The sequence below is a fragment of the Fringilla coelebs genome (assembly GCF_963513975.1).
Source record: "Fringilla coelebs genome assembly, chromosome: 6".
In the NCBI taxonomy this organism is placed as follows: domain Eukaryota; kingdom Metazoa; phylum Chordata; class Aves; order Passeriformes; family Fringillidae; genus Fringilla; species Fringilla coelebs.
In genome coordinates, this window is record NC_140034.1 from 36,354,281 (window position 1) to 36,367,834 (window position 13,554).

The following is a 13,554-nucleotide window of genomic DNA, read 5'->3' on the forward strand; positions in this document are numbered from 1 at the left end:
TCTAAAGCATTTTGAGCTATTTTTTTTCTAATTGCATGATACTGTGAAATTTCTGCAACTACAGTGTAATGTTTCATTTCAGGGTAATGTTCAGTGTGGAATATGATATAAAATTAAAGATAAGGCAGACAGTTGAGTCTGTCCTGCCTGAACATGAAATGTGTTCTGAGCACCATTTAAACTGTGTGATGATGTGCAAAGTCTAAGATCTGTGGAATATTGTCTGAGTTCCTCTTCACGTTAAGAACATCCTAGAAAATATTCTCTGACTTAACTAACGCTGGTTCAGCTCTCATTGTACTCCTCTAGCAGATACTGATTATCTGGGCTGTTGAATCCTTTTTTAAAGATGTTGCTGCATAATCCTGCTGGATTCAATAATTAGATTTATTGACAGTAATGGCAGCCCCTGATTTATTTAAATGATACCTCTGTATAGCATCTGTTGGTGGATAAGAAAAAATTATATGCATATATACATATACATATATAGGTAGAGAAAGGTGGAAGTGTTTTATCTTAATAAGGTATCAATTATGTATTGTGGTTATCTTTGTGTGTATATCAAACCAGACTTTTTAGTGTATTGTGCAAATTAAAAAAAAAAAATCTTAAGAATTGTCATGAGTGTTGGGAGAGCAGACAGATCACCAATACCTCTCTAAGTACAAGTCAGAGGTGAGCTAGATAATTAAAGCTTCTTATGTTCATTGTTAGAGGAAACAAAAAGAACTATTTATGGGGAAGATAAGACTGCATAAAAGAAAGTGAATTTAATAGTCCGGGCAGTTTTGTCTATATATAATGATTAATTAAGGGGGTAGCATGGATTGGATAGCTCTCTTAGGCAAAGTAATAATATCACCGTTTGATTAAAAAAAATTAAATATTACTAATTATGACTGTCATCAATTATATCATTCCTTCTGTAATACTTTTATTTGAATAAAAGAAGGATGGGAAAATTCATGCTCTGATTATGAAACATCAATTGACTTATGATCAGAAGATATCTAGAATATCAGGGAAGAAATGCTGGTTTTCAAAAACTGGAAGAGGAAGAAATATTTTAAATTAGTGTCTCCAGTGCAGCCTTTGCTATTTATTGGTCAGCGAGTTAGTGCCGACTTGAATTTCTGCTGAGAACTTGTAGCAGCACAGTAAACCGAATTAAAATCTCAAACGAGATATGTTGTGGCTCTGTACTCACTTTGTAGATGCCAAGTTCAGTAGTCAGAGGGATTATTTCTGACAATGAGTCTCTTTCCTGTTCTCTGACAGCCACGAGCTGTTGCTGGTTTCCGAGGAACGGTACGATACGCATCAATCAACGCGCATAGAAACAGAGTGAGTATCACAGTCTGGACCAAAACCATCTCATGCAGCTGGAAGCAGTCAGTATTCTGTTACTAATTACTGTTACAGTTACTATTCACTTCCTTTTTGTATTCTTATCTGTGCTTTTATTATGTAGAAGTTAGCAACTATAAATTTTGTGAAAGGATAATGTAATTTGCAGTAGTTGAGGATAAAAAAGTTATTGTACAAATAATAGTGATTCTAATACTTATCTTTGGTGTTCATTTGTATTGCAAGTTAATAAGTTAAAAAAATGAAGCTACTGAGTTTTATGAGGTACATAAGGCCCAGTATGTTATCTTAACATCATACTTTAAAGAAACCTGAATAAACAGAGATTTGCAATGTTATTTTAACACTCTTCAACTTTTATTGTATTTCTCTCTGTCTTCTGTGTAAATTTACTTATATCTTTCTCCTTAAAATAGCCACTGGATTTAATTAACTTGTTTTGCAGCATAGGTTATATTAAATTTTATATAATAATTTAAGTTTTGCGCAGTAAAGAACTTATTTTCTCATTTGTTTAGGTATTTGTAATATGCTTTAGAATAATATTTCCTTTTACAGGAAATGGGTCGGCATGATGACCTCTGGTCTCTCTTCTACATGTTGGTGGAATTTGTGGTTGGGCAGCTGCCTTGGAGAAAAATAAAGGATAAGGTAAAGCTAGAGGTGAAACCAGAGCATAAGGGAGGTTTACTTCTGGATTCCAGGGAAATGCTGTGATAAAAATTCCTCTTAGAATCATTAATTAATTTTAACATTACATTTTCCAGTGTTTTCTAGTGTTAGTTCTTGTGACTAGTGTCATGGTATAAAAAGCAATCAAATTTTACTAAATGGTCTAGGAAGAAAGGAGGTTGTACTTCTAGATTGAAATTATTGTAAAGGGCAGAAGTGTATATTTGCCACTTACTTCATTATTCCTGTTATCACTTGAGTACTTTATTTCAGCTATCACACTCTTAAAATATCTAATCTGTTTTGATTATTTGTGAAATAGATATTTCTTATTTGCTGGTGAACAAAAGTGAATTGGGCAATATGCAGTAGTGCATTTAGTCATATGTCATAGGTGATGTATGCAAAGAAACAATATCTAATCAGCCTGTTAATACTTCTTGCAACTTCTTTTGAAATCATACTGAAACCAGGTTACTCTCTGATGTGGTTTATTTATTGGTAGATAAGAGTGTGGTGTATTGGTAGCATCCCCTTTTTGGTTTTGATTTATGCATTTTACATGACTAAATATACACCAAAAAGTGACTGAACTTGACGTGATGCAACAAGACATTTAAATCTTTAAAATGTACTGTTAGAAAGGGTTGGAGCATTTTGTGACAGCTCTTTGTATCAGTCAGCATTCAAACACAAACAACACAAACACAGTAGAAAACTAAATGGCTTTTCATATTGAATTTGAAGTTTCTACATTATTTTTGCAAGTGTATTGAGGCCAAAACCAGAATCTTCTATGGTGCTATCTGGTGTAGAATGGCCTTTCTCACTACCATTCAGTGTAACGTAGTGACCTGTCTCTTTGGCTAGTAGTGTATTGAATGGCTGCAAGAGAGAACGTGAGTATGTTGTAACAGAGTATGTTGTAAAGATGTGCCAATGTTTGTTGTGTTACTTACTCCTAGGAGCAAGTGGGCTCCATTAAAGAAAGGTACGAACACAGACTTATGTTGAAACATCTTCCTCAAGAATTCAATGTCTTTCTGGATCACATTTCTAATTTGGATTACTTCACAAAGCCTGATTACCAGGTAAACACTTGTACTACTTTGTCTTTCTGTTTTATAAAGAAGAGAATTTTATGCTGTTTCATCTTCAATTAGCTTTGATTTCATTGTGTAATCTTTATTTTGGTTTGTGCCCCTACAAAGTTAATTTAATGACCATTTATTGCCATGGAAACTCTGTGGTTGAAACATGTTATTTTTTTCCATTTGGCAAGTGTAAGGCTTGCCTTAGTGTAAGTTAAGTTTCTAAAAACAATTGACACCTGTTTTTCAGTCAGTATTCTGTTAGGCTTGGGAGCTATCCTACTGTCACAACCTCCAGTACATGCTCCGTAAGTTAATTGATCAGATTGTTCTCTCAGAGATTGTCGTTCTGGCAGTTTTCCAAAGTCTGGAACTCAGCACCTACAGCTGGAGCACAATATACACTCATGGTGTGTTTTCAAAACTGAAGCGTTGTGTACAGAGATCACAGAAGTAATTTTTCTTTGTTTAAGAGAGTATTGCCTGCTGAAATGGGCAGCCTCTGCTCAGTGGTAAGGTGGTATGTGCTGAGAGGATATGCTGTAGAATGTGTCTTAACTCACTCAGTGTTGACCTATGATTAAACAATAAATAAATGTAGAACTTTTTGCCAGTTCGTGGAAAGCAGAAGAGGAGTCCTCAGGAAAAGCAGGGAGGGAGAGACTTGACAGTATTTTCAGCCTCACACACTGTGAGAAGTTGTATTGATCAAACTGCACACCATGACAAGCTGTCCCTGTGTGCCTTCTTTCTGGCTCCCAGAAACATGCATTCCTGCTTCCCACTTGCAGGACCTGTCTACCTCTGTACCTTTGTTCAACTCCCTAAATCAGTGAAATCAGAAGGAATGAGTTTCTGTTGGCATTCAAGTGTAATTGGTTCAACTGAATAAATAAATCTGACTAATTCTGGAATTGTTACTTTAATAAGAGCAACTCCTCTACTTTGCTTGGTAGAACAAAGAAATCAAGATGTATAAGAATTGAAATAAGAGCTGAAAACCTCAAGAAATAACTGATTTCCTGTTATAAGTGAATTTCTCTAAATATACTGGTATATGATTCTGCACATTTGCAGAACAAATCAATTTTTATGAAAAAATTTGAGTGTTATAAAAGACTTATTACAAATACAAAAAATGTTCAGTATTCCTGAAAACGAAATACTTTGATTTTTTTTCCTCTTCTCCATTACAAATTCCCATGAAATTTATCCTGTAGTTCACAATTAAATGAGGAAAAAGTTTTCAATGTTTTGCGTGCCTGGTTATGAAGATGTATCAGATTTTTTTTCCTATGGTAAAAAGTTTTATTGCAGAAATTTTGATGTTGCATAGAAAAACCTTGATTATAGACTGGTAAATAAATTTTGCATTACAGAATCTGAATGATAAAGCATATAGACATTCATATTTTTGCAAATCCTTTTCTGTGGTCTATTTGTATCTAACACAGCACATGCACTCAACAATTAACATGATACCAGGGCAGAATTTTTCCATGATAGACAAAGCCCAGTAATTTACAATCCTGTGGTTATTCATGGAACATTTAGAGTTGTGTAGCTCCAGCCTGAGCCTTACAACACAGCCTTGCTCATGTGCTTTAGACCAAAGCAAAGTGGTTTTATCTAGAGCAAAGAGAATGCTCTTTTAAAGTCTGGTCTCTCTGAACTTGTGTTTGCAGTGGTGTTATTCCTACCTGCTATATTCTTTGTATTTATGGGTGGGCACTGAACAAGAATGTATGTATATCCCTGCTTCGAAGAGTTTGTAGTCTAAAACGTTAATCACCTAGGCCAAGAAACCATGTTTGATTTGGCAATATCAGATTATTTTTTTTTTAGGTATTTGTGCATACATTGCCTCAGCCTCCTGGGATCAATAAGCATTTGAGTTTGCATTTGGCTTATAGCAGAAATTGTTGAAAAGATTTAAAAGAGAATGACTTTAAGAATTACTTCAGAGACACTGCTTAATATTTAGAGGAGGAGAAGAATTAAGCACAGTACATAAGGGACAGAATGAACTATGGCTTTGTGCACTTCAGTAGGATTACAGAAATGACTGGGACAGATGGCATGCAGAAAGTTCTTGGGAGTAAAAATTATATGGGTGAGACCACTCTATACAAGAGAAATTATCCAAACTTTCCATCTATTTCAAGTTGCCAAAGGGTATGCTGAAGGAGAGTGTGGAAAAATTTTCAGCATCGTGGATTGGAAAAAAACCCAGACTTTTAGCTTCTAGGGAGAAAAAACCTTAGAAATATTATAGAGTAAGAGAATGATATGGACACAGCCTTCCCATCAGCTACTAGAATGAGACAAAGTTTATTTCACAGAGAGACTAAAGTGATGCCATTTTTTTCTCTGTCATGGACACAAATTTACTAAAGGCTTTTTCATAGCATAAAATGGGGATTGAACACTTAGGCATTTGTATAGTATAAATGTCAGCATTATATGAAGTAAATGATACATGGTTCTTAATACAGAAAAGTCTGAATTAGAAGATCAGCATCCTTTCCTACATCTCATTCATTTCCTAGGTTTCATGGTGTTACCAAATGTATTATTTTCTCTTCCTCTGCTAGAGAGCCTTTTATAGTATTCTGCAGCAATGTAGTTATGCTTCTCTGTGGGTATTTCTGTCTTTTTGTTAAAGTCTATGGTGTATGTTTGCCTCATGCCTTATAAAAACACAGATGTGGGTGGATTTTTTTTCTGTTTTAATAAAATTTTGTATATTTTGGCCTCAAAATCTTGAAAAATTAGAATTGTTTCATATAATTATAAATAACATTTCTTTAATGTTGTTTTCAGTATTACAGGAGGATATTTCTTAATTACTTGGTCTCTTAGACAAAAGTCAAGCTTATTAACTTTTTTCTTCATTTTCAGCTTCTCATGTCTGTGTTTGACAACAGCATGAAAACGTTTGGGGTTGTTGAAAGCGACCCTTTTGACTGGGAGAAGAGTGGAACTGATGGCTCTCTGACAACAACAACAACTTCAACCACCCCTCAGTTGCACACTCGTCTTACGCCGGCTGCAATTGGGTATGCACGGTGTGGTCTCTTCAGTGGCAGCCACAGAGGGGCTTCCTACCAAAGGGAAATTATCTCCATAATTTAGGTGTTTTCTGCAGGAGTTTGAATGCATACAGGAGGGAGGTTTGGGAGCATTTGAAGTATTTCCCTTTTTAGGGTTCCAGTTTATACTATCCTGAAATATCAGCACTGCAGTCCTAAAATTACAGCAATAAAAATAGTACTCCAGGAAATTGCATGTAAATTTGTTCATCCATCCTTTGCTAAATTGTATTTTGTGGAACTAAATAATGTGTCCTGAGTTTAAGTGCCTGGAAATTTAACTGCCTGGAAATAAGCCCATTGTTTTCTGTAATCTTGAAATAAAATTCTAGCTTCAATTTCCTTTATAAGTTTGAAAAATGACTGGATCTTTATAAGAAATTTGGAAGTAGATTTTGATTGTGTTTGAAATAATATTTCCTTGTTGTATGAGACATTCTGTAATGAAGTAAATTGGACAAGATGTGATGTTCAATAATACCCATATTCATCTCAGAGGATTAAAGAATATAAAAGGTGTTTATGGATGAACATAAGAAGTGTTTATGGGTGCCATTAATTTTTTTGAATAGAAGAATACATAGAGAAGAATCAGGAAAGAAGCTGGGCCTGGACATGAACTCTAGCAAATTTTCTCAGAAGTGGCTTCAAAAACATTCAAAAAAACAACTTTTGTGTGATAGGGTTTTTTTATTTACATGTTTTGTTATGTACCTAAATTAAATAAATTGTGAAAGCCAGGAAGTAGGGGGTTTTATATTAAATCACATCCAAGATTTATTTTTCTGCAGAGATGTGATTTTCTTTGTAAGTTTTTGTTTGTTTCTTTCTTTTAAAATAGAAAATAATTTCTGTAAACACATGAAAGTATAATCATTTTTACTTCTCTGATTTTGTTTTTAAACTATTTTTGTAGAATTGCCAATGCCACTCCTATCCCAGGAGATTTGCTGCGGGAAAATACAGATGAAGTATTCCCTGATGAACAGCTCAGTGATGGAGAGAATGTTATTCCTGTTGGTGTGTCACCAGAGAAAATACCTGGATCCCCTGGACATCAGCGTCCTCAGGAAAAAGATGTTTGGGAAGAAATGGATGCAAACAGAAACAAAATAAAACTGGGGATCTGTAAGGTACTTTCAAATCTGCATTGTGAAGGCCATCTTTGAACAGCTTTGTGTTCTTGTTGTGCACATAAGATACAATTAATAAGGCAGTTGTACTGATACTGATTAGCCAGAATGATCTAAGAAAATTATTTATGGTAGAGATAACATATTTTATATACTGTAAAAAGCAGACAGGCTTTTGGGCCTTGTGTCACTTTATCAGGTCTTTATGATGAATAGCTTGCTGATAATTTGCAACTCTGTAGTTTACTCATATTCATTTTCTTCAGACATGATCTTCATTCTTGCTCACTGAGAGAAATCAAAGCAATTTTCCTGCATCTTGCATGCGTAGAAGCTAGATACTAAATGTGCAAAAGAAGATTTTAATGTTCTCCATTTGACAAATCATCAGTGTGAATGGCAGTATCCATTTAATTCACTTGGTGGTTTTGTCTCCATAAGATGTGATACCTTTGCACTGATTCAGAGGTTCGTTGGCTGGTCTTTACAAGAGAATGCAGCTTTATTTTCAAAAGTGGTTTCTGAAAATTGTCTCCTGTCTTCCTTACTCACAATCACAGTATTTCATACTTGGACAGATATTGCCTGTTTCTTAATAGAACAGTGTTTTTAACATGAAAACAGATTGGGTACTAAAATGTTCTTTATCTAGGAGATCTGTCTAGTTTTGAAGCTGTTACTCATTGTTTGCTAGGAAAAGAAATGTATTGTGGGAAAGACCAAGGCATGGTGCCTGCTTTCAAATGTGCTTATTTGTTTGTTTGTTTTTACCAAAGAGAGAGAAAGGAGATTGTTCTAGTTCAAACAAAGACACTTTCTGTTACACCTGTAGAAACCAAGGATGATCATTATTTCCCTGCTATAAATCATATTCAGTTATTATTCTAAACCATGTTCAGTCATTATTAAGCTAGAATGCAGTTGGGTTAAAACATTGGTTGAAATCACAGAAATATTTAGTAGATTTAGTGTATAACAGTGTTATATGCTCCAGAGAATCAAAAAGACAGCCTGGAAGCTAATTTCTCTTTTATAAGAGTCCTTGACTGTAAAGCAGACCAAAGATGCTACCAAATGCTAAGTTTCAGACTGTCATTAAAGAAAATTTCAGGGATGTGTGTGAAGTATCAGAGTAAATGTAACTGTATTACTGTGTCTTTGATACTGTTCTCAGACTTACCCAGAAACAATATATTGCCAATATTTTGTCTGCAGTAGGTGTGTGCTGAAGAGTGTATCTAAGCTACCTTAACTATGGCATGGACTTAAGGACCATTCCAAATACAAACTGGCTTTTCACATTCTAAAAACTTGGGGGGGGTCTTTACCATGTAGTACCTTGTTTTCCTCTTGTTTTGTCACTCCTAGTGAGTTACCTTTTTACTTTACATTTTGCACAGGCTGCGACAGAGGAAGAAAACAGCCATGGACCAGGGAATGGAATGCTAAATGCCCCGAGTCTTGGTTCTCCAATTCGAGTTCGCTCAGAGACCACCCAGTTAGACAGAGATGTTCCACTGGTGCGGAAGTTGCGTTCCATCCACAGCTTTGAACTGGAGAAGCGTATGACGTTGGAGTCTAAGCCTGACACTGATAAGTTTCTTGAGACCTGGTAAAGAAATTATGTTATCATTTTGCTAGGATCTTTTAAGGATATGGGATTAGGGTACTTTTATCTGTGCTGTGTGAAGAGCAGGAATGGAGCTGTTGAGTATGCTTATGCAAGCTACAGCAAAGTATTTTTCATAATATTGCTCAATTAATGGATTCCACAACTTGGCAGCTACTTTAGAAAATGATTACTGGTAGAATACTGTTGAAGTTGGACTCCACACTGGGGAATTTTGTATTTCAAGACATAGTGGTTGTAATCCTAGTATTTATTAAGTTTTTCTTCAGTGGCATACTCTTGACAGTCAGTACAACTCATCGTGAATAAGAAGGTTGACGTCAGGTGCTCAATAGGGGTTGCATGAGCTTAGGCTATATGACATGAGAAGGGAAGTGGAGTGAAGAAATCTACCTGCATGCAGCAGGCTTAGTTATGTCCAAAGGTTTTGCACCAACATAAAAATCTTGGTGGAAGACAGAGAACTTAAAATAGAATTTGAAGGTAGAGAAGAGACAGATGTATGGCAATGGATTCAGTTTGCCTGTGTCTAGAAAGAACAAGGGAGAGGCACACAGTGAAATCTGACTGAAAGGCAGAGGCTGAGTGGGGACAGTAGAAGAGAGCTGGGGTGATGACAGTGGCAAAATCCTTTTGAATACTTCATAGGAGAGCTAGGAATTTGAATTTGTTTGAAGCAAATTATACAAAGCATAAGTAAGGAATCAATCAAAGCAATAAATAACATTCTTCCTAAAAGCATATAATAACTGCTGCAGGAGACATCTGTTTCTTCTGTTCCTCTTTGAGTCTGTGTTTTGTAACAACTTAAGTACAATGGACATCTGTGGTAACCTCATAACTGAGGTTTTTTTCTCTCACAATTCTCCCTTCTGGTGATCATATTTCCAATACAATCTGATACATTACAACTAAAATTAAAAATGTGTACATTTCTAAGACCATCCGTATTTACTTGACATCTTACTTATTTGTCTCAAATTGTGGATCTTTGAACCGTTGTAGGCTGTTCTAGAATATGACAACAAATTTTTATATCAATCTAATTTTCTTCTGAAAATACTCAAATGTAACTTAAATGATTTAATTAATTATTAACTAATTCAGATATTAACTTCTTTTCTCTAAGTTTGGAGAAGAAGCAGAAAGACTTGAAAGTGGCAGAGACTCCTGTTGCTGCTGTTCCTCCTCTTTCGCAGAAAACCTCTCTTCCTGCTCCTGTGACTGCTCGCACAGACCATGTTTGGCACTATGATGAAGAGTATCTTCCAGATGCTTCAAAGCCTGTGTCAGCTAATTCTCCTGACCATGCTGATGGTGTTATGAGCAATGGATTTGTAGCTGTTAACCTAAGCTCCTGCAGGCAGGAGGTTGATTCTAAGGAATGGGTGATAATAGATAAGGAACGGGACTTGCAGGACTTCAGGACAAATGAGGCTTTAGGACACAAAATGACTGGAAGTCCCTCAGATGAAGAGCCAGAGGTACTACAAGTTCTAGAGGAGTCCCTTCCAGAAGAGCAGTCCAAAGAGGGCGGTTGGGCAGGAAACAATGTCCATGCCAAGAACCAAACTTCAGGTGTGGAGTTTGTTCTCGACATGGAATGTCATCCTGCTGCATCTGAACAGCTTACAGATAAATTGGAACTTCTGTCTGGAGCTGCAGGACAGCTTCTTGCAGCCACCCCTACAAGTCCTATGGAAGCTCAAGCAGAAGGAGCACTCACTCCGGTAAGAAAACCTCTTCTTCATTCAGAATTGTAAGAGGAAATGGTAAAGGTGGTGTAGCAGAAATTCCTAGTTTCACCAGGTATGGGACTTGATTCTTGAAGACTGATCTTCCATATTCTGTTACACAGCTTTTTACAGTCACCCATGGAAGTGCTAATTGTTCTGCAGGTGTGCTCCACAAAACTGGCCACATTTAACAAAGAGTTATCTATCTATAAATCTGTCTATCTAAAGAAGCTCCTTGTGCAGTGATTCCTAATCAGTGAGAGACACACATGGGAATACATTTTTATTATGTTTGCAGTACATAAACATAAAATTGCAATGAAATATGTAAAATACCGTGCTACAGTGTTTCATGTGCTCCATGAAAAATCCAAGTGGCTGAAATTAAAGAAACAGTTACTTGCTCTCACATCTCACTATGATTCCTGCAGTGTTTGCTTCTGGAATGAATTTTGTTTCTTCCTGTTACATCAGAAATTTCTAATGGTCCCTACACAAACAACTTGTTGCCTTTTATAAAGTGTTGATGCTTTTCACTTCTAAAATACTTTTGCAGCTCCTACTTTACTCCTATATTTTTTGCCAAAACAGATTGCTTTGCTTTCGTTGCATATCCTTGTTTTTCTTTTTCCATCTTTTATGAAGAATTCTCTGTTGCACAGTTTTTGAACATTTACTTTTTTTTCCTGTCACTATTTTTAAACAGAGACTTCTTTGCCTTTACTTAAGGAGTAAGTGAGATTAATGGTTAAGTGATTGGGAATCACCTCATGGTTTTATTTCTCCCCTTTCTAAAGTTGATATTGTGGTATCTATGATCTAAAAGTTAATTATTTTAAGTTCCCTTGAGCTAAGAAACCTGGTTATATTTTTTCTTCTTGTATCACCACTTTTTGTGAAAGTTACTGCCGGCTCATTAGAAAAAGAAACTTGTCACCAACTAGTCATTTATTATCAGGTGTGGGATATCCATTATAATGAAAATGAACTATAGCAGCGCAGTAAAATTTCAGCTATGCCTAGATTTTCAAGGAAAAGGCAAGATCATATCTTTCATATGACATTATATTTGGACATCATACTTTAAATTATGTAATTTATAGATTTGTTTTGTATAATAGAAAATACAGGACTGTGTTAAACAACAGATTTTTGAGATTTAGCTTGAAATATTAATTGCTTGAAAGAATTTTTGATGATTAGAAACCTTTAAAAGTGAAAAATTATTTTAAATTTTTAAGTTGTTCGGGTTTTGTATTTTAAGGTCAGTTTTAGTAAAACAAACAAGAAAGAGCAGCATTTGGTCCTGTAAAAAATACTAATTATCAAATGTCTTTATTTCAAAAGCCATTAAAAACAGCTTGTAATTTTCTATGCAAATGCACTATCCAAGTGTACACTTTATACAAATGTGGCTCTTTTGGGGGAAGTAGGTGTTTTACTTTAAACTAAAAGTAGAAGTGATACAAATATTACGTACCACAGTGCAAAAAATGGACAATATCATCGTCTGAAAAGGAAGAAGCTTCAGAACATAGGAGCAGAAATGGTTGCAAACAAAGTTAATTATTATAAATGCATTGGAAGAATTACTGGCTGAAGTAGAAACTCAAGGGAAATGATATTTTACTCTGGCTTTGCAGGGAGATAAGTAGCATTTGTCATTACCTCAAAAAAGGGGGAAATTAATATAGTTTGTTATGCTGGAAGGGCAAATAGTATTGTGAGTGCAAGATGAATGACAGGAAGGAACTTGGTGTTTCAAAGGTGAATGATGTACAGTAGAAAATATAAACTGACCTGGGAATAAAGCAAATAGAAATTACTTAGCCAGTTTAGTAGCTGGGAACAGAGTGTATCTATACAGTGTGTCTACTCCAGCTGTGATGGCAATTTGGGGTAATCTTCCATCTACTTCGTTAGCCCTTGAAAGCCACACAAAGCCTAAGAGGCTATTTCAGGGTAAGTTTTTCTTTTTGGCCTTCATTGATGTATTCCACTTTATAAAGTATACTTAAATACTCCCTATGATGGGTACTAGAACCTAGTTCTTATGGGTGAGTGTTCTTGTCATTTCACTGGGAGCAAGTGTGTGTATATGCCTCTTCTTCCTGCCATTCTCTCTGTTCAAAGGTCCTGGTGGCCTCAGGGAGCTGTTTGGTAGAGTCCTTTTCTTTCTTCCTCAGAGTACTTACCCTGAAACTGTTTTTTCAATGTGATCCTTGGTTGTGCATAAGATGTTCTTGTTCTTTAGTATTTTTTTTCTAGGTAGCATCTTCCTGGCAATACAAATAATAGGCAAAGGTCATACTTTACTTTTCTGCTGATTTAATTAGATTGTACCAGCTACTAAGAACAGGCTTGGATCCAAGAATGTTAATTTTAGGACTATCAATCAAATGTGTGTTACTAAAAGGGGTTAAAATAGATGTTGAAATTGTAGTAGTTTAGAAACTTATAATTACTGAAATAGTTCACTCATTTCAAAGAGCTCGAAACTCTAGGAGATGCCAGCATTCATGATCATCGTGCTTGTGAATATACCTCCTATATAGGTATATATATATTCTACTGACCTGCTTCACTGTCACTTAGTATGGTTTTGCTTTTTGGGCTTATTTTGATAGGTTTGTTAAATATGCAAGCAATTATTTCAGTGGTGAATGCATAAAATAGTTTTCCTATCATAAGTCAAGTTTTTTTTTTAATATTTCCTTTTTACTTTGGTGATTCTTCTTTGTTCATAATTTTGTTAAGAGCTTTATTGCTCACTATTTTAGTAACTACTAGCATGGATGTTTCTGTATGGAAAACTAATATTCCATACAC

General features: G+C 35.4%; 1 protein-coding gene across 1 annotated transcript in view; it reads left to right on the forward strand.

Annotated features, from left to right (window-relative positions):
- Window positions 1–13,554, forward strand: part of TTBK2 (tau tubulin kinase 2) — a 75,764-nt gene that overhangs the window by 47,044 nt on the left and 15,166 nt on the right. Inside the window, exons 7-13 of the mRNA XM_084207079.1 lie at window positions 1,282–1,347; window positions 1,930–2,022; window positions 3,009–3,134; window positions 6,036–6,193; window positions 7,143–7,359; window positions 8,760–8,971; window positions 10,119–10,719. Coding sequence (XP_084063205.1) covers window positions 1,282–1,347; window positions 1,930–2,022; window positions 3,009–3,134; window positions 6,036–6,193; window positions 7,143–7,359; window positions 8,760–8,971; window positions 10,119–10,719 — 1,473 coding nt within the window. The remainder of the gene's footprint in view (window positions 1–1,281; window positions 1,348–1,929; window positions 2,023–3,008; window positions 3,135–6,035; window positions 6,194–7,142; window positions 7,360–8,759; window positions 8,972–10,118; window positions 10,720–13,554) is intronic.